The sequence below is a fragment of the Limulus polyphemus genome, unplaced genomic scaffold (genome assembly GCF_000517525.1).
Source record: "Limulus polyphemus unplaced genomic scaffold, Limulus_polyphemus-2.1.2 Scaffold1062, whole genome shotgun sequence".
Taxonomy (NCBI): Eukaryota; Metazoa; Arthropoda; class Merostomata; order Xiphosura; family Limulidae; genus Limulus; species Limulus polyphemus.
This window is the reverse complement of record NW_013666672.1, coordinates 273,950-298,032: the sequence shown is the minus strand read 5'-3', so window position 1 is coordinate 298,032 and position 24,083 is coordinate 273,950. Positions and strand designations below refer to the sequence as shown.

The window sequence follows — 24,083 nt, the reverse complement described above, 5'->3', positions numbered from 1 at the left end:
AAAAGTGCAGACTACTTTTCTGATGTCTCATGTATTTTAACGCTAACGCATTTGTTCCCCGATAAGTCAACGGTAAGTTTACGGAATTACAACGTTAAAATCCGGGATGCGATTCCTCATGGTGAAGAGTACAGATAATTCACTGTGTAACTTTGCATGAAGAAAACAACAACAGCTAACGTATTTATAATTTTCGTATTAGTGTTCTTCAACGATTTTAATTGTGAAGTTAGAAAAAATTAATTGGTATTAATTTGAACACTAACCACAGCCACCTATATCTACTTAATTTGCATATGAGTCTTCTACCTTAGTCTTTCAATTTTAATTTCGTCTTTTTATATATTTGTTCAACTTAATCTTTATTAATGTTTTTTTATCTTACTCATTTTATAATCAGTTCCAGTTCCTTTTTTATTTTGAACTTCTTTGATTTATCACGTTTTCGTTTTTAAAAATAATTTCTTCAGTTCTTCCTCTATGTTTACTAATGACTACATTTTCTATACCTCATCATCTCATCATAAATCACTATTTTACAGGTGAACAAAAATGCTTTAATAAGGAAGATGCATACAAAATAGCTTGGAATTAAATCATATTCCCAAATTTTATTGTTGGCGTTTTAAAATGTTTATTAAAGTATTTTAGTTTCTTTCTTCATCACTAGATGCTACTATCTGTTAAAAGTTTATCTAATGTCTGAAATATTTTTAACCCTTTAATTTATGAAGTTATGTTTTAGGACTTAAATATTTTTCATGTACCGTAACTAAGTTTAGAGAAAATCGTTAGAAACTTTTGAAAATTGTTCAGAATTTAACATTTATTTTTGTGTTATTTTCCCTTTATGTTTAAAATACTGACATTTTATCTAGAGTGCTGCCACTTAGTGTCGGATTTGAAAACTATGGTCTATCCATAGATAAAGCAGTGAAGTTATCATGGCGAGCAACGATGACGAACCGATGCATTTATACGAAGTTTTCCAAAATTGTTTCAATAAGATAGCGAATAAACAAGGTAATCCATACAAAACTTTGTTTAATATGTTATATTTTAAAAACATCTGCCAAAACGTCATCAAACAAGCTACAGATACTGAATCTGAATAATAACACTTTGAAATTTTATCACGCTAGGAATTATGTTATATTATTTATAATGATATTAATATTTATTAATTAATATTTTAAATAAAAAGAAAGTAACCACCCTTCAGATACAAAAGCACTGTTATAACTACGCAAACTGCTTATACTTTAAAGTGACTGAAGACTATAGTATTAATTTCAATGTTAGTTCTTATTAGAGTTTAAATTTAATATTCGACTTGTATATATATATATATATATAATTATAATACTATATTATTGATACAGGATAGCGAGGTACCGAGTTTCACCCTAAATATCCTAAATTATAGCAGGGACAATATTAACCTAAAGAATAATAATTAATATGATCAGTATTTAATAAATTTCGTTATGTATTTTATCTTATAATAACAATTAGTTTTGTTTAATAACTGATATAAGTTTACTTATAATCGTATGTTTAATACTCATTAGTTATTTTTTTTTTAATTTCTCTTTAAAAATTGCTCTGTATTATTAGCTATGAATAACATAATGTACTAACAGTAATATGATAAAATGTTGATCAAGGCCATGTTTTAACTTGCTTTCATTAGTTACAGTATATAGCATAATGTCTGAAGGGTAGGAAATGGAATCTAATAATAATGAATTCAATTATGCATAGCCCTAAGAAAATGTTTTTGTAATGATGCTGGTGGTAAGATAATTTTTCATTTTATTTTTTGAACTATATAATTGTTGAGAATTAATCTTTCACAGGAATATAAATTATAACAGTAGCCTGTTTCATTAAGTAATTTGGAACTTAATATATTAATATTAAGCAAGGTCATACGCTGTATGAGTTGGATGTTTGACTGGATGTCAAACTGTTTCCATGAAAAAAAGATTATCAGGAAGAAACTTTTAGCAACAGTAACATAATTAAAAGTTTTCTTGGAACATGTTTGACATAATAATCTATTGAAAAACAATTAGTTTAATATCAGTAATTATTCATTAGTGTATCAAATTATACAAGTATTACATATGTATGGGTGTATGTAAGAGCAACAATATCAACAGACATATAATCTATAAGTATTACGGCATAAATATTGAGAATTCAGTCAGAGTAAGCTATAACTAGAATCATGTAATATATATGTATGTTTATGTGGTATATAGAATTCTTAACTATGATAGTTAGATGTAAATGATAATACATTTAAAGCTTATTGATTAAATTTTAGTAGTCAAATACTTGACAGTTTGAAGTGTAATAAATTTCCCTAAATTCTTTTCAGAGTTTTGTACCATTAAAGAGAAAGTGCATTGTCTTGCTATAGCTCTTACGAGCTTAGTATCTGTTGCTTTTTTTTCAACTTCAAAGATGGTTTTAGAGTTAAAACAGAACAGACTAGTTTTGAGACAAATATGTTAGTGGCTATTACATGGGTTACTGAAAGGTTTAAATGCTGTGGCATTTGTTTTAGGGGGTTAATATTTGAAAACTGCATGATATGTAATAGTAAGAGAGACTAAGATACTGGGCTAAGTAGGAAAAATTTTAACAAAGCTTGAAATGTTTTTAACTAGTTTAGTCAAAATTGCAGCAAAAGATTGTATTCCTTAAATACTGGATTCTAATCAAAAGAATGTTTTTAATGGATGGTTTGAGAGTTTACTTTGTAACAAATGGTAAATATAAAGTATTCAGAGATGAACTTTCTTCTAGGTTTCATAACATAAACAAAACAAAAAGTCAAAGCTTAGGGAAGCTATAGAAATATCTTGGATCAGATATGAAACTTGACACAAGTTTTTATGTTTGTATAAAGTATGAAAAAAAGTTAAAGCTTTTAAGATATTTGAATGTTAAAATTTTAATGGAAGATTAGAATAAGACCAAAGAGCTAAACACACTTACTGGAGAAGGAGAAGATGAGTTTCTCCACTTGGCCATTTTTTATAGAGTGATTTTTAAAAATCCTGTTGTTTCTTTGTGGGAAAGCTGAAAATCTTGAATAGAAAAGAATGGACAGTTAGATTTGTTGAGATGTTCATGAAAAAGTTACAATTTAAAATGGCTTCATGGTAGGAACAAAAGATGGTGATAAGTGGTCATAAATGATTAAAAGATTGTAAGTAACAGGTTCTTTAAAGGCTCATTTTGAGACTTTTGCTATTCATTAAAAACGTAAGAAAAAGTAAAGTATAATACTATTTAATGTCATTGATGGCAACGAAATAGTTAATGTATCATCAGGCAAACCATTCTATAACTTTTAACTTAAATGAAAAATATTTTATTAAAAAACAAGTCAATATCTTTAGCTTAGAAAGATCAGAATGTTCTTTTTTAAGTTGAAGGAATTTAATGTTATGCTATAGAGAAGTGTAAAGTAAGTGACATGTGATAAGGAAATAAAAAAAAATTATGCCAGAGGAACATGTTTTCTGAAAGAAAAGAAATTGTTCAGCCAAGTGTTTATTTAATATTGAGAGAAGACTACAAAATGTAAATCATTTCCCTTTTTTTATCAGTATTAAGCTTAGAACATTGGGTGATATTGAAATTGTCCTAGTACAATGTAGGCTCACTGTCACAAGTTTCTAATGTCAGAAATCTAAGAGACGTTTTATGCACTTGGATTCTTATAAAAATGCAGGAAGACTGATTTAATATATCCATGTGTACAATATGAATAGATTAATTGGTAAATAACAAAAGAGCACTGGGTTTAAGAATTTTGTCTTTATAACTTGCAGAGTAACTTAGCTTCTGTTGTCATTTGTACACAAAATCAATGAAACTCCTGAAAATAAAAACAAAAAGTTTAAAATTTGCATGAGTAGTTTTCATAGAAAAAATTTCTTACTTCAGTGAATAGTACAGTAAGGATCACATGTAACTTGAAAACATGCATCTTTTTCACTGGAAGGATGTATGGTTTGTTTTTACAATTCCTGATCTTGACAGAATAGGATAATTGTTCCACTGGGGAAAAAAACAAAAACAAAACACTAATGTTTTCTGTTTCCTAAAATCAAACAAAGCAAGCCACCTATAAATATGTAGTGGCATAATTTAATATACCAGTCTTACTAGGAGTATGTAATGTCATAAAACAAAGCAATGTTGATTAAATTATTTTAAGAGAATGAAACATGAGATTTATATGACAAAAGTAATAACCTATTGTCTATAAACTGATAATGGGAGACATTATTTGAAGGAAGCAATAATGACTTTCCAATTGAAGCCATCTTTCAGTATTAACCATTAACTAGATAAATCTAAAAATGAAGGAGAAAGTAAAGGAATGTTGTTAAAAGCTTAGAACTTCTGCCCAAGATCTTAGATGTGATGAAAGGCATTAACAGAGTTAATTACAATTATTAGTTTAAAACAATTTTTATTATAAGAAGTGTGTTATTTTTATTAATAAAACTAGTCAAATCTCTTAAGAATTTTGAGTTGCATCTTGACCATCATAGTACAAGGAGGTTAAAATGCCATAAAAGTAACAGAAAAAGTTTAGTAAATTTTACTTGTGAAGAGAGGTTCAAAGACTTTTAATTTGTTTTCACTAAGATATATAAAAATTATAAATGACTTGATTTAAAGATTTGAAATTGTTAGAGCTTATAAGTAAACTGTCTATGGGATGCATCTTTGAGTGATAATATTGGTGTAAATACTTGAATATTAGGGTTGATAAATAACAGCCTAAATTGGAAGTTTGGACCTTACTAAAACAGCCTTGGAAGCCTGGATTGTACTAGAAATGGCCTTGGAAGTCCAGAATTTATTTAAAACTACTTTGGAAGTCCAAATCTTATTAACAGCCTGAGAAGTCCAGATCTTGTTAACAACAGTCTTGTAACTTTAGATTTTGTTAACAACAATCTTGGAATTCCAGATCTTGTTAACAATAGTCTTGGAATTCCAGATCTTGTTAACAATAGTCTTGGAGGTCTAGATTTCATCAGAAACAGCTTTTAAAGTCTTGATATTATTAAAAACTATTTTATTATAGCTACAAATATTGGAAATTCCTTTGTTCAAACTTGGTGGATAGGTATACTTAAGTAAAAAGTTACTTTTAGCTTGGACTGGTGACTTAAAGAGGTTTCAATAACGGAGTGACTTTTATTGCTGAGTGCAGCTGTGTCATGAGATTATGTTTCACAGCTCTGACATCTTAAACATTTATAGTCATTTTGTGATCACAACACAATTACAAAATCATCAATGTACATGTATTGCATAGATGAATTTAAGAGATGTTAATGAGCATAGAAGACAAAACCTTAAGAGCTTCTTAGTCGTTACTCCCATTTAAATCTGAAAAGTGTGTAAATGCTATCTATCTTCTTATTTTTTATCCTTCATGACCTACAGATAAACTTCACAATATTTTGCCACTAATGGTAGAAATTTTGATTTGTACAAGACTTTACTGGATTGAATTGACTAACAGACTTTTTGAGAAATCAAAAATGATAGTTTATTGAAACAAATATCCTAATCTTACTTTATACATAAACTTACAGTTACCCGTCTAATCTGAAATGAAGTACATGTTCTAGTAATGTGTGTGTGTCTTTATAAACATTAAAAGGTCTGTATTACTGTTTAATACAATATTGTAAAACTGTACTCTTGGTGACATGTATAATCCGTTTTTAAATAGCATTACTAAATTGTTCTGATAATTGTGATTTCACTTGTGATTCCAAACATTCTTTGTTCCAGATTCCTTTACTGGTATAAAAGATGTTTCTACATATGTTCAGATCATTTCTCAAAAGCAGTGCTATACAGGTTTTAAAATAATAATATTCTTAACACCCATGATTGATTAGAAATTAATTGTAGAATAAGAATTTACTTAATAATTTAAATCTTTATACATGTTAAATGATTAAACTATATTTATGAGAATTGGCTGTCTAGGTACAATGTAAGATACAGATCATCATGCATTGTCACTGCATGTCAACTATAGCTGGATGCTTTTAGCATGTTCAGGGCAGCTGCAAATTAAATAATTAGATATCCATTTTATGATGTTACTATAGCATGTAGTCTACAAAGATATTTACACTATAGTGTGCGATCTACACAGATACTATCATCATCACCATTTTAACTTTTGTTTATTTGCAATTAGCGCCATTTATTATAAATAATGCTTTTAAACTAATAAAGTACAAAATACCATTAGATGACGTTTTTGGGGCAAATATAATTGGAATGAAATAAATTCCAACAATCAAAACTAACACAATTATAACCTAAGTTTGAGGTACTCTTTTGGAACACACAACTTATTAAATTATTATTATCATTTGGTGAACAAAAACATGGATAGATATAAATTATTTAGCAAGAAATTATGTTTTAGTGAATCATTAAAATGGTGATGATGATAGTATCTGTGTAGACTGCATGCTATAGTAGCACCCATTTCATATTACTTGTGTAGCTGAGTTACTAATAAACATTTTTGATAAAAGACCATCATTTTGAACCTAAAAGATGATTTTCTTGATTATTCATTTTTTTTTATTTCTTAATGTCTTTATGATTTGAATAGGTTAATAGGTGTGCAGCAAAATCTAGTAAATAGCTATAACATTGAATTTCAAGGTATTACAAATGAATGTACATATTATATAAATTTTCATTATTGTAAGACTAGATTTATTTATGATGGGAGAATACATTAGTGATTTCTCTGAAAGAAAGTCAATTTAACTAACTATCTAATAGAGGACACCTTTCTATTAGTCCTTGATGTCTCAAAAATCTGCATTTTTTTCACGGTTAATATGTTTAAATGCTACACAAGCTAGAAGAACATTCAGAAATGCAAAGTTATGGTCAGTAGTGGAACTCAAATTTGATAGTGTAGAGCTTGTTTGCTCATTTGTAATTTTCTGTGGCCTGATTATATGAACATCCACCAGATTTGGTCCCCAGTTAATCTAATTATGTGAAAACCAACCAGCTTTGATCCATAGTTAATCTAGTTATGGAAACACCAACCAGCTTTGGTACCTATAATCTAGTTATATGAACACCAACTAGCTTTAGTCCTTAGCTAATTTACTTATGTGAACATCCACCAGCTTTGGTCCATATAATCTAGTTATATGAACACCAACTAGTTTTGTCCTTAGCTAATTTACTTATGTGAACATCCACCAGCTTTGGTCCATATAATCTAGTTATATGAACACCAACTGCCTTTGGACCTTAGTTAATCTAGTTATGTTAACACTAATCAACTTTGGTCCCTAGCTAATCTAGTTATGTAAACACCCACCAGATTTGGTTCTTAATTAATTTAATTATGTCAACATTCACCAGTTTTGGATTCTAGCTAATTGAGTTATGTGAACATTCACCAAGTTTGGGCCTTAGCTAATCTAGTTATGTCGACTCCCATCAGCTTTGGACTGTTTGATTAGTCAGTGGAAGCTACTCATTTGTTCAGCTTAAGACTAACAACTTGTACTATCTACACTGCAATACATTAGTCATGGTTTATACATATTGCCAGTCAAGTACCACAAAGTAGTTATTTGTTTGAAGTGGGTAAGTTTTATACAAAATGTATTTTTTAAATCAACCAAATGTTGGTTTTTATTTGATAGTTGAAGATTTAATAGCTTTTCATATAAGTTATGAAAGCAGTAGGTATATTTTCAGTTTTCAAGCTACATTCATCTGTTTTTGGAATAAAATAACCTCAAAAGAAAGGTGCAAAGTGAAAGATTACTAATTACTAGTAGAAGTTTGCCTTGTTATATTAAATGCAAAAGATGACAACATAAAGCCATAGTTACAATTAAGTAATTCAAACATTAATTGTATAGTGGAGACACTGTAAAATATTGTGGGGGTTATTACGGACTTTGGAATTGTGCATCAAGAAAAACATTAAACTGACAAGTATAGGATTCCAGTCAACTTTAGGCAGATCATTGAAGTGGAATAGTTTGGCATGAAAAGACACTTAATAAAATGGGTGGATTCTAGGAGACTTACAAGGCAATCCACCCATTTTCATCGGAGTATCATGCATGCAACTGTATGGAACCACTGGATATAACATCTTGAGTGTTTGGTTCCTTCAACAAAATTAACTTGGTGATAAGTACAGAATTATGGTAACTACCCACCTGTTGGATAAAAAGAGGCAGTGGGTATACCATGTTAACTGTGATGTTGAAATTTTGTGGTTCCCATTCTGGAATAATCCAGATCAGGCATATGGGAAAGCCAAGATGTAGATCACTATAATTCCCATCAGACTGGAGGGGATGGGTACATGGTAGGTAAAAACCACTCTCTAGTTAGATGCAGGAAATCACTAAAACCGATCACATGAGCAAATACCATTTTAATTATGCAGTAAATAACCAAGTCTTGGAAACAGATTCATGGTGCAAATAAATTTGAAGATGCAAAAACTTTTCAGTATGGAGGGAAACTTTTATACAGTCACTTTGACATAAAATGTGAGCTGTATGTATGAAATGTGATGAATAGGCAAAGCTGCAGGTTATAAGAACACTTGTGGAATCACATAGGCATATATGTGAAGCATTAAGAACACAGAAAACAGATAGATAACATGAATACCACAACCACATTGTGTGTGTACTATTCCAAGATCACAATATGCTGCACAGCCAAAGGCAGCCCACCAGTAATAAGTGAATGACTTACATGTACAGATTCTTACATACATGCCTCATCAGTGTTGAATTCAGGGGGTGTACATGGTGGGGAATTCACCCTGTGCAAAAAATTCCTACCTGAAGTACAGTATTTTCCATTTTATTGAATCTGAATTCATTATCTCCCCCCCTACCTGGTGAAATGGTCTGGATTTAATACTGTACCTCATGAAGCCATTGATGGCTTTCTAGTATGAACCAGTGGCAACTAGATCTGGGCAGTTAATGGAATTTGTTAACTGACTAATTGAGAAGCTTGTTAATTGATTATATTCATGTACCCTTAGGTACAACAATATAGGATGAATTTAATTTTTTATCCTCATCAGTATGAAAAACTTTAAAAAATTATTAACTTTATATGTATAAAAACATCAAAGTTTTTGATGTGGACACAAATGTAGAAAGAACATAAAGTTATTCATATGTTATGTATACATATTATCGTAAAGGTTGAATGAAACTAGAAATACACATACATGCTGAGAAATCAATAAATCAAAAATTTAAAGGTTATACTGTAATAGGTAGGCAGGCAGTGTTTAAGAAGCATGTGTTGACAGTCAAACTTTTCCCTACCTAGTGTTTCTTACCTAGCAAGAGCTAATCGTAATTAAGCAGAAATCATGTTTGGGTAAACAGTTTACAATTTAAAGGTTTTACATATTGTTTGACTATTATTATTTCATTTCTAATAATTTTTGACAAACCTAGTTAAATTAGCAAGTTATTAAGCAATCAAAATTTTTTTGAGCAAATAGAGAATAATGAATATTAACTTTGCTAAAACATATATAAATTAAAGCATTCTTACCCTAAATAACACTGGCTATGTTTGTAGCTTGTAATAAGTAAGCAATATATTAAGTTAAAGCTACACTATTATTTAGTTCAAACAAGTTAAACAGGACCAACAGATCATTGTAGCAATTTGTGTAACCAAAGGCCACTCTCACATCCGTGAGTTGTTTGCTCCAATGAAAGTAGTACTAGCTATTGTGCCATGTGTGATTTAAACTGGTGCGTATTTGAAGTTGAACAACTTTTTTGTGTAATGGTGAAGCTACTAATGGTACCTAAGATGTGATATTAGGTCAATTATATTTGTTGATAAAGAGTAGCTTAAGAGTTAGCAGTGGATGCTGCCAGATGGTTGCCTTCCCTGTTGTCACAGCTCAAAATGAGGGATAGTGGCAGATAGTCTTAATAGCTTTGCCATAATTCAAAAACATTGAAACAAATATATCATTTTTATGGCTGAAATAGTGAGCATTGCAGGTGACAAGAGGAATCAAACCCTTGACCCTCGATCACAAGTCAGTCACCGTATTCACCAGGCCATATTGGCTTGAAACTGGACAAACTTTAATTAATTAATGAGAAGTCATAATGGCAATATTTTGACTACTTGAATAGTTAGAATAATTGAAAATATTAATAATCGTAAGCACTAATTTAGATTAGTTGAGCATTTTTGTGACATAAACCAATTTACTCTTAACATTGCTTAATCAATAACTTCTGTGTGACACTAGTCAGTGAATTGATGCTCACAGATAATAAATTAATGGAGTTAATAATCTAGATCTAGTGATAACAATAGTGCTGTTTGTATGTTGAGCATCTTCTGTGGTGAAGAGTATTTTGACAATGATTACCTACAACAGTTTCTTTTTGAAATTTAAAAGTTTTTGTGATTAAATTTGAATAGTTTGCTTATATAATCACAACAATCAATGAATTAATGCTTCCTTTCTTGTGAATAATGCTTACATACAGAATTAAGATTTAAATTTGTCAATAGTAAATATCTGTATCATTTTCTAGAAATTAATCCATCTTGTTTATATTAAGAATTTGTTGTGCAAGCCATAATTAAACAAACTATCCAGCATGTTTTTATGAAAATAACCAGCATTCAGATTAAAAACGAAATTTAATTCATGAGTTGTGTGATTAAATTTTACAGATAAGAGGGAAATGACTTTTGGCCTACCTTATCCCCCTCAGCAAGAAGATGGCTTAGAGCAGGTGAGTGGTAGGAGTTAATCTTCATATTATCTTACATCTGTTAGCAAGATGGCTTAGAAGATGTAAGTGGTAGTAGTTAAACTGGATATTGCATTACATTCCTGGAGTATAAGATGTTTACAGCACTTTTGTGATTGTGGCTAATCTTTGTATGATTTGACATCCCTTAGCCTGATGGCTTATATCAGGTGAGTGGTAGTGTTAACCTTAGGAATACCTTACATTTTTCAACAAGATGGCATTAAACAGATGAGTGATAATGGTTAGGTTAACTTTAATATCCCTGTAAGTCCTTCAGCAAAAAAATGGCTTAGAGCAAATGAAAGGTAATGGATAAACTCAGTATGTTGGTCTTCTGTAAGGTGGGTTAGGACAAGTGAGAGGTGCTGGTTAAACTTGATATATCCTGTGTAAGATGGCTTAGCACGAGTGAGTAGTAGTGGTTAACCTTGATATGACCTTACACCCCTAAATAGGATGGCTTGGGACAAATGAGTAGTAGTAATAAACTGACAGTATCTTATAGCCCTAAACAAAAAGGTGGCTTAGAGAAAGGGAATATTAATGTTTTACTTTAACATTTCTTAATTTCCATCAACCAGATAGCTCAAAATAGATGAGTTGTAGTAATTAAACTTCACCCATTAGCAAAAATATTGCTTAAAATAGGAGACAGTAGTGATTTTCTTGGACATTACTTTTCATTTATCAACAAGATGGTTTAGAGCAAAGTGAGTAGTAGTGGTTGAATGTGATATTATTTTATATCCTTTGACAAGAATATAACTTTGAACAGGTGACTAATAGTAGTAACTTTTAATAATACCTTACATCCTTTAGCAAGATGGCTTCTAGTGGGTGTGTGATAGTGGCTAACCTTGATGGTACTTTACAGTCCTGAATAACAAGGATTAGAACAGAAGAATAGTAGTAGTTAAATTTCATTGTTGAATGGAGTACTAGGGGACAATCGAGTGGTTGTGCTGATAGCTGTTGCTGACCTATAATGTAGAAGCCAGCTGCCTCACAGGAGGAAAAAAGAGAGTTCCTTTACTGATTTTACCAGTGGCCTTCTGACTCAATACTGTCCTGTTGGTTCAACATCTTTCACTTTTCCTACCTACATCATATAGCACTTTTTTTTCCAGCAGTCTCATTCCACCTGGATGCTGATTAAGGCCTTCCATTGTGCCTTACTAATGCAGAGGAGATTGTAATCCTATCAGTAGAGGTATGTCAGATTTCATATAGGGACTTCTCTTGTGAGCTTGACAGCTGTTCTCATTTATCTTTAGCATACACATCCAGGTGATGGTCTTACCATGCACCTATTTTCCTTCCTGTCATCCATCTGGAGGCCAACCACTCTGATTTTTATAAAGTACTGCTTGCAAGTCAGTTGCAAATATTTTGTCAGTAGCACTATTTATTAGTGGTTCATTACTCTCAACAGTCCAGAGGAGAACTTGCTTTATGGCTTCTGTCTCCATGCTTGTGCTGCATGTGGGAAGCATGAATGTTCCTATAGCCTTACATAAAATGTTGTTGCTCTATGAGATGATAAATGCCCAACTAACTTTCTCACTGTCTGTGATGTACGAACAATATTTGACAATTATGACAGGTGATTGTCCATCCTGTGCTTCAACCCCTAGCTACATTTTCTTTCTAGGTTGATTTCCACTAGTTCCGGTAGCATCAGATGTTTATTTCACATGGTAAGTCTTAGATCTGGTAGTGACTAATTATCCCAGAAGTGCTATGTAGCACCTGTCCACCCATGATTGTTTTTGGGTATGCCTTTTAAACAGCCTTCTGTTTAGTAGGTGTCTTTAGGGTTGATGTGGAAATGGAATGTCCCAGTTGAAAAGAGGAAGAGGCTTAGTGGTGGATTGAATGGTTTTTACACTATAAGGCCCTAGTGGAAAATTTTCCTTGTATGCACTGTCGGTGCTTATGGTGCAGCTGAGACTTGAGCTCTGGTTTTGAGGCTAAAATACATTACACGACTAGACTGAAACAGATGTTTTGTATCTTTTCAGTCTTATTTATCTTTGGTACATCATAAACAGGTGATGCTTTTCAGCTTTGTTTCTTGCTGCAACTTTTATGATATTGATACTTTTGTTAGCACTGGTCAATACTGTTGCAGTGACTTTGACCATTGCATAGTGTCCAGGATCTTAACATTTAATGAGCAGACACTCTCTCACTGGCTGGAGAGATAGTCCATCAGTATTTCCATGCTGCTGACTCAGGCTGTGTTGTACAATTAAAGTTGTACTCTTGCAGCATCATTTTTCAGTATGCAAGTGTACCTTTCAGATTTTTGAAAATCATCAGCTATTTCAGTAATACATAAACCACTGAACTGGTGAACTTCCTAGCATACAAGCAGTGGTGAAATAATTATCAAATACTGTAAATGCAAGAAGTCTTTTCTTTATTGTACCATATCAGAATTCAGGAACAGTTAGCATTCATATTGAATATGAAATGACATTCCATACTGTCCTGCACCTGTGACAAAACCACTCCAGTTTTACTATCAAAGGCACCAATATTCTGGATGAAGGGACAGTGACAAGGGCCAATGTGAATACTGGCTTTAGGGATCACAACATGTGTTCACATTTATGCATTCACACAACACATGTGTATCAGCCTTGATCAGTGCAAATAATAGTAGGGATATATTGGCAACAAACTGATGAAAATATGACATGAAACCTTGAAAGTTATGGATTTCTCATTTAGTCTTAGCCACTGTGATACTATGTAACTGAAAAACTTCATTTCTCTGCGTGTGTTTATATACACACTTATTTATTTCAGTTTCAAGCCTGCATCTTTAATGCACTGCAATACCATTCTCAGGTTTTCAGCTGTCACCAAAAATATGCATCCAAAGCCATAAATATGATCCATACATATGACACATCTTGCCCATTTCTGTCGTTGAAGTATAAGGTTCATTATCTTCTCAAATGGGTATTCATACCGTTCTTACTAAATGCTAAGAGCAGTGTTGAGCTACTTTTCTTATCCAGTCTGGTTTGTCAATAGCTGGAAACCAGGTCTACAATGTGGTATGCTGAACCAATGTTAGCCATCCATTGCTTGCAGACATTCATCCATATATGTAGCAGAAATTCATTGACAGAACCTTGATTTTTCTTTCTTCTTTATGAAAGCTGACACCAGAGATGATCAAGTGCTTTCTGAGAGTTGTATTATCCCATGCGTCAAAATTCACTAGATATCAGGAAACATGCATCATGGTTGTTTTATCAGATATGAGTTACCTGTATCTGTATGCTGACTTATTATTGTTCAACCTAAATGGAAATTTTATTCAACAAACTTATCTCCAAATTCCTTGACCAGTTTACTAGTTCATGCCTGTGAGTCAGGTTCAGATTGTTAGCTCAATCCTCAGCTAAAGACTTCAGATTCTTGGGAAGTTGTGCATTCACTCTTAGATGCGGTACTTTGGTTGTGGTGCTAACTACATAGCTATATAGCATTAATTCTTTCTGCATTATCTGAATATCCATAATTATAGGTAGCACTGGCACAACGCCAGCACTTGGACAAATTAATGTTCTGATATGGTACTTACCTGCTCCCACAAAATTAGCTTTTCTCATTCAGTGCTGCCTTCTATATGCAAACTTTTCTTTATGCATGTCACAAGCCTTCTGCTCTCCCCTATTGGAATTGAAAGATTCCAACATTTCGCTTATGCAAATCATCATGCGTCACTTCTCCATCAATAGGAGCATGACATGCTCACGTGACACATGTGACTTCCTCTATACTCCTCTATCGAACTATCACTTTTTGTTTGGCAGTGCTTGTATTTGGATGTGCTTCTTGTTTGTTCAATGATTCATGTTTGGCTTAAGTTTTCTCACAAAATGGTTTTATTTAATTTCATTAGTTTTCATTCAGACAGTTTCTTTACCTTCAATTTTTATCAGTTCGAGTCGCATTATTCTTTTTCACCACTCAAATTTGGTGGACTCTTCTTCACAATGATTCCAAAGTTCACTTCAGGGGTCACAGCAGGGACTAGCATTCCTACTCAGGCCTCGGGTGTGGGCAACCTGATAGTAGATTTATCCACGTTTATCCACCGGGAGATCAAATGTTACGTGGGTCAGGCAAAACCTGTTCAGACTAATGAGGACTTGGATCATCCTGATTTTGCCATACCTTCCCAATCTCTACCTGAGGAATCAGTTAGACCTAATTGGTCTTTTTGGATTTTATTACTCAGGTATGTGACATTTTATCCCTTACTCCTATTCCTTATGAGCCACGTCCTACCTTACTACATGACCAATCTTTCCTCCCCTTTTTGGTTTTTACTCCCTCCACTGATATTTGGGTTCATGCTGATCAATTTGCCTTGCAATTAAGCAATGGGATTAGCATGCCTCTACCTCCACGGGCTTAAGATTAGTTAGTGATCTCTTACCATCGTGCTAACTGTCCCTTTTTGGACCAACAGTTCTTATGTTTCATATTGCCTGTTTGGGAGGTGGCTTCCAGATCATCTGTCAGCCTGACCCATGCTCAGTATTCTCGCCCGTGTCTTACCTTTACAACTCTTATGGTATCTTTCTTCTCTACACCTCTTCTCTGAGGCTCTCCACAAAAATCGTGAAGGGTTTTCTGGGGATACCTTTCCTTTCTTTTCTCCACACTAGCTCGTTTGTCATCTTCAGGTCTGGCTTTGCATACGTGGTTTCTCTGTTGTTGGGACCTTCTAGGTTATGATAGGACTTTGGCTCATATCTGTTTACCATCGATTTATCTTCGGAATTTATAGCCCCGTTTCTGCAGCGATACATTTTTGACACTATTCTGGAAACACAAGAGCCATGGGTGGCATCAGTCCAACAACAATATACCCTTACCAATATTGTTGCATGTTTGTCTCAGTCAGAGCCCCATATGCCACCTATTACCATTTCCCATCCTTCCCCTTCTCAACCCTTACTTTCTTCTCGTCATTTTTTTCGACAATGCACCTCACATCACCAACAGTACCAGTGACTACCTAGTGGGTTCTGGTCCAGTGGGAGCTCAGCTTGCCGATTTTATTCATCACTGGCATTCCTTCGTCAAGGATCAATGGGTTCTTCATTTTTTATCAGAAGGATTTGTGGTACTCTTTCTTTCCCCACCTCCCTCCTCTAAACAGGCCATTGAACATGTTCTCCAACCTTCAACAGGTTTTTATTCCCAACAACTGGGGACTTGAGGCCATTCATAGATATATCTCACCTCAACCACTTCATTCACCTGCCCCAGTTTACCATGGAGTCTTTTCTCACTCTGAGGTGGTCATTTTCTCCAGATTTATGGAGGACCAAAATGAATGTCGCTAATGATTATTTTCATGTACCTATATCATCTCGGTCTTGTCCTTATTTTTGTCCATCTCAGGATAGTTTATCAATTTCGAGCCCTACCATTCGGGATTGCTTCAGCCCCTTATGTTTCCTTTCAAGTAGTCTGTGCATTTGTTCGACATCTTCATACTCTAGGGTTGAGTTTTCACTATTACATGGATGACTGGCTTCTTCTGGCTCATTCTGAACTGGAGTGGGCCAGTTATACTCGGCAGCTTCTTTTAATGGCTACACGAGTGGGCTGGTTAATCAAACTGGAGAAGTCCTTCCTCAGACTTACTCAATAACTCGCCAATTTGGGGTCTTTTTCAACATTTGTACCAGTTGGGCCCAGTCTTCTCCTTTAAGACTTAGTTGTTAGTTCACTTTGCCTTCTCGGTTCCATCACTTACTGCATCACAAGGGTCTGTCGCTTTTGGGAATGATGTGGTCTTCAGTTACGTCACTGGTCTCTTTTGGTCGTGCCTATATTAGATACCTCCAGTGGGCTCTTCACAATCAATGGAACATTGTGCTGGATCCTCTTTCTACTCCCATTGCCCCTCCTCTTACCCTGCAAGACGATCTGCTTTGATGGTTGGACAAGGCACATACTTCAGTGGGTGTGCCACTTCCTCCCCTGCATCCAGATCTACATCTTTTCATAGATGCATCCCTGCAGGGCTGGTGTGCATGGTCAACCACCAGGAAGCTTCGGGCCATTGGTCTGTGGATGAAAGTGCTTTGCATATCAATGTTCTCCAACTTCTAACTGTATGTCGGATGTTTAATCACGCCCTTCTTCTTGCCCAACATTGTCTAGTGAAGGTTCATTCCGACTAATGGTGTTGGCACATATTAATCACCAAGGGGGCACCTGGTTGAAAGATCTATGTTTTCAAACACTGGATCTCTTATACTGGGCCCACAAACAACACATTTATCTCATTGCGTGTCATGTGCCGGGTGCTTTCAATCTTGTTGTGGATTATCTTTCCCACCCCGACCAGATATATCTAACAGAGTGGTCCTTAGATCTACCTTGTTTTCAGGGAGCTTTGCAGTCAGTGGGGTTCACCCCACTTGGATGCATTTTGATTTGAGCCTCAATCGCAATTTACCTTTCATTTGGTCACTGGTCCCTCAGGCTCTGGCAGTCAATTCCTTCAGCCAGGATTGGTCCCATAAATATCTTTATGTTTATCCTACTATCTGATTACTTCATTGGTGTTATCTCTCTCATCCATACCACTTCTTGTTGGGTCCTTCTGATTGCTCATTATTGGCCAACTCAGCCTTACACCCTTTCACCCTTACAGCATCTGCTACTCTCTGCCCCTGTACCTCTTCCTTCATCTCCCTACCTTCTTCATCAATCTTGGTCACCAGTCCTACGTCCCACCCTTCAAGTCCTGCATCTTCATGCCCGGCTTATATCTGGTCCTTGGTGAGGAGATCTGATTTTTCACATCGAGTCACTTTCCTTTTGGCTGATTCCATACATCCTTCTTCAAAATAGGTCTACAACTCAGGGATTTCTCACTGACCTGCCTACTGTGGCTTGGGTGGTGGAAGTTTTCACTTGACCATTTGACCCATCTCCTTGTTATTCAGTGGCTTTATCTCATACCTTTTGTTTTTTCTGATACTGTACAGATTTTACTTCACCTGTCCTGACCCTGCTACTGCATTCCTTCCAGTTGCATCTCCCTCCCAGGCAACCTATCCTTCTGGATTGAAATGTTCATGTGGTGCTCCATTACCTCTATTTGAATCACTTTCCTCATGTTCCATGTTTCACTTTTCCCTTAAAACATATTTCCTTCTCCTCTTAGCCTGTAGATGTCGACAATCAGATTTGTTTGCCATTGACATTTCACATACACTTTATCACTCTACTAATTTTCTCCTTTATCCAGATCGTTCCTTTCTCCCAAAGACCTTGGCAGCTTGAGAGGGTAGCTCCTCCTTTTCGCCTATTTCCCTTCCTTCCATTTTACCCTCTGCTTTTCAAAATAGGGTTTCATAGTCACTCATTGCACTGTCTCAGGTGATGATGTTCCTTTGGACTCTCCACCACTTTTTCACCTCCTTTCTTCTAATGGAGTATGGGAGTCCTTACCACTTTCCAGTTCTTCCAAGCCATTGAGATGGTCAACCGTGGAGGCACCCTCCCGAATGGGTTCCACACAAAGATGGCTATAACCATTCAGTGCAGAGTAGTGTAGTTGATGTACTGTCCTTCTATTTGTGATACGTGAAAATGCAGTTCACCACTTTGATTGGGAGCCCACATCATACCCCCACACTGATGTCGGTATCCTGCAGCTGGGTTTTGGATTTGTAGAACCAATCAACATAAGTCCTCACACGTTTCAGATCTGTGTTGTGGGTCACAAAAGTGGTACATGCGATTGTTATGGTTCTGTCTTTTGGATCTCCCTCATCCTATCTTAATACAAGGATGTTATTGTCTTTTGGATGGTTCTGGTAAGTTCCAAGTTCAAGGAGTTGATTGCATGTGATAGACATCCTTTCGATACTGGATGTTGGGTCCCCAGATCGATAGCTCAGTGCTAATACTTGTGTCATACCTGGGAGACGACATGAATTTCAATCCCCCAGTCTCTTGTGTTTGAGGTGAAGATGGTATGATCCTCATCCTACCCCCACATGGATGTTGGTTCCCAGTGGCATGGGTTTTGGATGTAGTTGAATTACCGAGTATGGTCCGTCATACCCTAGCTACTCTTTTCTCTGAGGGCACATCCATTGTTTTACCCACATTTCTATTCATAGAATTAAGTTATATTTATCTTGTATGGTTTGGGATATGATCCTGACACAGTTCTCTACCACTTGGATGTGTTCCTCTCCTTTTCCACCCTTATCTTCTCCACATTTCACAGAGGGGCAAAGAGTATACCTGGTTCACAAATGGTACGTTCCTCTCATCTGATCTTCATATCTGACTCTCTCATTTCCAGGGGTGTTCTTTGGATGCTTTTGGGGGATACTTCTGTCATTTCCTCACACCAGTTTCTCCTCCTATTCAATGTGGGATTCTAGCTAATTTTGTGAGAAGAGGTAAGTACCGTATCAGAAGTTATAATTTTCCTATACTGAAAGTCTATTTCCAATAGGTATTTACCTCCTCTCACACTTTCCACTCTTCTTCCCCACTTTACTCCAGTGCTTATGTCTTCTGCCAAACTTCGATGTGTCACGTGAGCATGTCATACTCCTATTGTTGGATAAGTGACTCATGATGATTTGCATGAGAGACACATTGGAATATTGGAATCTTTTAATTCCAATATGGGGGAGCAGAAGGCTTGTGGCATGTATAAAGAAAAAGTTTGCATACAGAGGGCAGCACTGAACAATAATAACTAATTTAGTGAGAGGAAGTAAGTACCTATTGGAAATACATTTTCAGTATAGGAAAATTATAACTTTCAACCAGTGTAGTGTGCTTCCAAGATGGAAAACAGTATGTTTTGTGAAATTCTTTGAATCAACATAGGTTCCACTAGTTTAAACTAATTGAAACAATAGCAACCATAACTTGTCATTGAAAGTGCTGCATTTGCTGTGACAACTGTTGGGATGGTACTTGTGCCTGATACTCATGTACTGGAAATGCCTGCATTGAATGATGAGGGGAGCCACAGTTGAAACAGAACAGAAGCTTCCTCTTTCACACTTCTGGCATTTTTGGAGCCCATCTCTTGCTACATATGTGGTGGAACTATAACAACTGGACGACAGTTGTCCCAGTTGGAACCATGGTAAATATATCACAACACCATGCAGCATCTGAGGCAGTAGAGCCCTTAGCCAATGCTTCACTTGGATTGTGTTTCATAGTAGATTCAAGCTGCAGCTCTCAGTGCTACTAGTTTCGCCTTCTGTATCTGCTCATGGTTCAATGTGATTATTTCAAACTATGTCACTATTGAGACTGCTGTAGTCAGAGATAAGGTGTGCGTAAGATCATTCTGGTGCTGCAAGGGCTTGTTCAGAAGTCTCTTTATTAACTTGCTGATGAGAATCTCATTATCAACATCTTCCCATACGACTTTATTAAATCTTCTGCATAAGCTACTAACTTCCCATGGGACCTTTGCCTTCAACCCTTGAACTTGGATCTGTAGATTACTCGTTTATCCACATGGTAATGTGTTTGATACAAGTAAGTGACAGCTGTATTCTAGTTATTTAAATGCTCCTTGCTGGTCTGGTTCCTCTAGACTGTTCCCAAGTTCAGCCATTTCTAGTTACAATTTGTCTGAAATGCTTAAGAAAACAGTTCAAATCTTCTTTCAACATCCATTTAAACCTGGGGGATTAACACGTTTCATATCATTGCCATTGTAAGACAGTATTACAGACAAGTACCTGCTCTTATCATATCTGCTATTGTAGAATGAGACACTATTACTATTTAAGAGATGCCCTCACCCTCATCTAAACCTGTGGAGATGTGTGAAGTCTGAAATAGAACACCATGAGCATAGGAATATGTGTCATCACATTCAACATTAACCTTACTTACCAGACTAACTCTCACCACCCAAGGATCTGATGACAATATGTTGGCTCTTCTGTCTGGCAGTGACACAATTTGTCATGGTGAACTATGTCCACAATTTGCATTTCACCACTCTTATTGGTCATTGTTGGCTAAAATCAATGCCTGACAATGATTAGGTTAGTCAATGAATGCCTAGGAGTCTTATAAAAACCAGCTGAGTAACTATAGTGATGTCCAGACTTAACATCACCACAATTACTTATCCATATGACTGTGCATTTTAAAAAGTAACCTGTAGAACCTCATTCAGTTCTGAGGATAGATCAAAAATATAAACATGGCTCTTGCAATGGCTGGCAGAAACTTAGTCCAAGAGAAGGACTGTCCTAGTCCTTGTTGCATACTCAAATTTTGTCACTGCCTCAACCACAACTGCCTCCTTTCCACCATAAGCTCTACATTGTATCATAAGGTGTCATTCTGTGATGATTATGTTTATAAACTTTACAGAACCAGTGAATTGAATGAAAAAGAATTACATTGACAGCAACCTTTGTAATAATAAACTGTAGGCCACTGCATCAAAATGTACCTTACTAGCTTAGTCTGTGATATTCGGGTACACCTATGATCAATGGTGAACTTTAATTACCTGCAGTAGATAGCAGATTCAGGAATGTTAAACAGACAATAAAATCAACTCTGACAGTAAATAAAAACAAAATCTTTATTCTTATGAATCACACTGTGAATCTTTTGTAAAGCTAACCAATTTCTGTATTTATTTATTAGAAACTGTGGCTGCTAGAGCAGGAAAAAGCATGTTTGCATGAGACATAGGCAAAAGGTAGAATCACAATGCTACAAATGCTCAGTCAGACAAAAGTCTTAGTGAGATTTCCCACAATTAAGATTACCTACAGCAGCAGTTATTCCCTCTATACATTTAACTTACAATTAAACACCTTGATATGGACATAATCTCACTCCAGAAGAGCATGACTCAAAAACAAGGTCAAGCAAGTATAAGCTTCATGTGACAATTATTGTTGGTTGTCACTTTTATGTAAGTTAGAAGATTTACAACCCTTCTACATCTTGTTGAACGGGTGTCTACTAACCACATGTAAAACACTTGAATGAATATTTAGAAAACTTTAAATTAATGTAAACCTAAATAAAGGTGTATTTTTTCCTAGTTATAGAAGGGTGAAATTAGTAGTACTGCCATCTGAGACACATTTATTATCTTGCATTACATGTGTTAGAAAAATAGCTTAGAACAGGTGAGTGGTATTATTTAGTTTAACTTGATGTTATCCCTCATCTTTCATCAAAGTGTTTTAGTTCAAATGTATGTTAGTGGTTAACTTGATATGACATTTATTGTTGTTTAAACGATCAAACATGTACTATTCTGGAAATAAAATAGGAAACAGTGAATAAAATAGTTATAAAATGCAAATGTCATGGATTGCTCTTCCTCTCTTAAATTAAAGTGAAATGATGAAACTGTACCTTGTAGAAACAAGGAGGCTGAAAGAATACTTCTCACCATGGCTTGCCCTGCACAAAGTTCTAATAAGAATATTATTAAGGCTGTATGAGATTATATGGAAAGTGAGATCGAATGTCAACCAAAAATCTGGGCTAAATTGTGGGGAGTAAAACAGAACATTTGGAACAGTATTTCACAGTCATACATTAAAAAGTATATGGTGGCATAAAAACAAGATTCTAATATGATAACTTATCTCCTCTCACATACAGCTTTTTAGATTCAGTGTTGCTCTCTATATGCACAATTTGCACTTGCCACTAGCCTTGAAATTCCCATCTAAAATCATGCATTTCCACATGATATTGCTGTGCTGTTGTATGCGACAACCCTCCACCAATAGGAGTGACACACCCTCCTGGTGCAACTGGCTTCCTCTATATTCAATGTTCAGTTATCACTTCTTGATTTCATACCTGCAAGTTAAGGAATGTTTTGTGCTTGTGCAATTTCATCAAATTGGTACTGTAGATTGCTTGCTTTGAAGTTTGTTATTTATGTTACTACTGCTTTTGCAGTTTGATAACTTTTTTTTTCCACATTATGAAATCTGAAGTTAATGCTACTTCTACTTTGTCTGGGGCTACTCAACAAGACATTATTCAGGCTGGACAAACAACAACTATGACATCAGGCTCCTCTTTGTCTGTTGAGAGGTGTTGGCCATTGTGCATGGGAGTTGGAGTCTTTCATGCAGTCTTGATCTTCTTCTGACCATGAGGTGGATATTTCTCTATCAGTAGAACCTGTTAATGGAGTCTTTCATGCAGTCTTGATCTTCTTCTGACCATGAGGTGGATATTTATCTATCAGTAGAACCTGTTAATGAGGACAGAGATTTTTACAGCCTTTACCCACCTCCAGTCTTTGCTGCAACTCCTCCTGTTTTGTATCTCCCTAGACCTTCCACTTTTTTTTTGGATATGGTTTCTCAGATTTGTTATAAATTTTCTCTTTGTTCTGTGTCTTTTGGCTCTTCACCTTCTGGCTTAAATCCTCTGTCTTCCCTGTGTCTTTCTCAAGCTCAGTTCTCCTGTTTTGGTCTTAGCCTTTCAACACTCTTACACTATCTATCCTCTCTTCACCTTCTTTTCAAGGCTATCCACCATTCTTCTGAGGGGTTTTTGGCAGACACTTGTTCACTTATTTTTTCTACTTTGGCTTGTTTGTCTTCTTCAGCTTTGTCACTCCATACTTGGTTGCTCTGTTGCTAGGATTTGATAGGGAGTGATACCTTTCTTACACAGGTGTGTTTACTTCCCTCTTATCTCAGAGATCTTTGTCAAGCTCCTTTTATATATATATCAAAATGTTTTGGGGGAATACTTTAATCTTTGGAGTTATATATTGAGGCTGCACTCCATCATTCTTCCCTCTCCTCCCTAGTTTCTTGTCTCTCTCATGCTCCTTCTTTGCCTGTTCCTGTCTCATATCCTACTGCTTCCTATACTCTCCCTGTACCTCCTTCATATTTTTCTGCTTCAATCCATCCTTCTGCTGCTCATTGACTTCAATGCTCTCAGTATTAATGGTGACTATCCTCTAGGCTCAGGGACAGCAGGAGCGAATTTGTCTCGGTTTGTAGACATATAGCATCCACTTGCAGCTGATTGTTAAGTACTTCAAGTTCTGACAGAGTACCTTACCATTCGTTTTGCCTTTCCTCCTCTATTGTCTCTTGTTCCCATTTTTTTTCATCCTCCCAGGAATCTTGTTTC

The 24,083-nt window shown here is 35.3% G+C and overlaps 1 protein-coding gene across 2 annotated transcripts in view; it reads left to right on the top strand.

Annotated features, from left to right (window-relative positions):
* The first annotated feature begins 912 nt into the window (after window positions 1-912).
* Window positions 913-24,083, top strand: part of LOC111082998 (transcription factor 12-like) — a 102,881-nt gene continuing 79,710 nt past the window's right edge. For both annotated transcript variants that reach the window (XM_022389040.1, XM_022389038.1), the window contains exons 1-2: window positions 913-1,023; window positions 10,807-10,868. In XM_022389040.1, coding sequence (XP_022244748.1) covers window positions 945-1,023; window positions 10,807-10,868 — 141 coding nt within the window. In that variant the 5' untranslated portion in view covers window positions 913-944. The remainder of the gene's footprint in view (window positions 1,024-10,806; window positions 10,869-24,083) is intronic.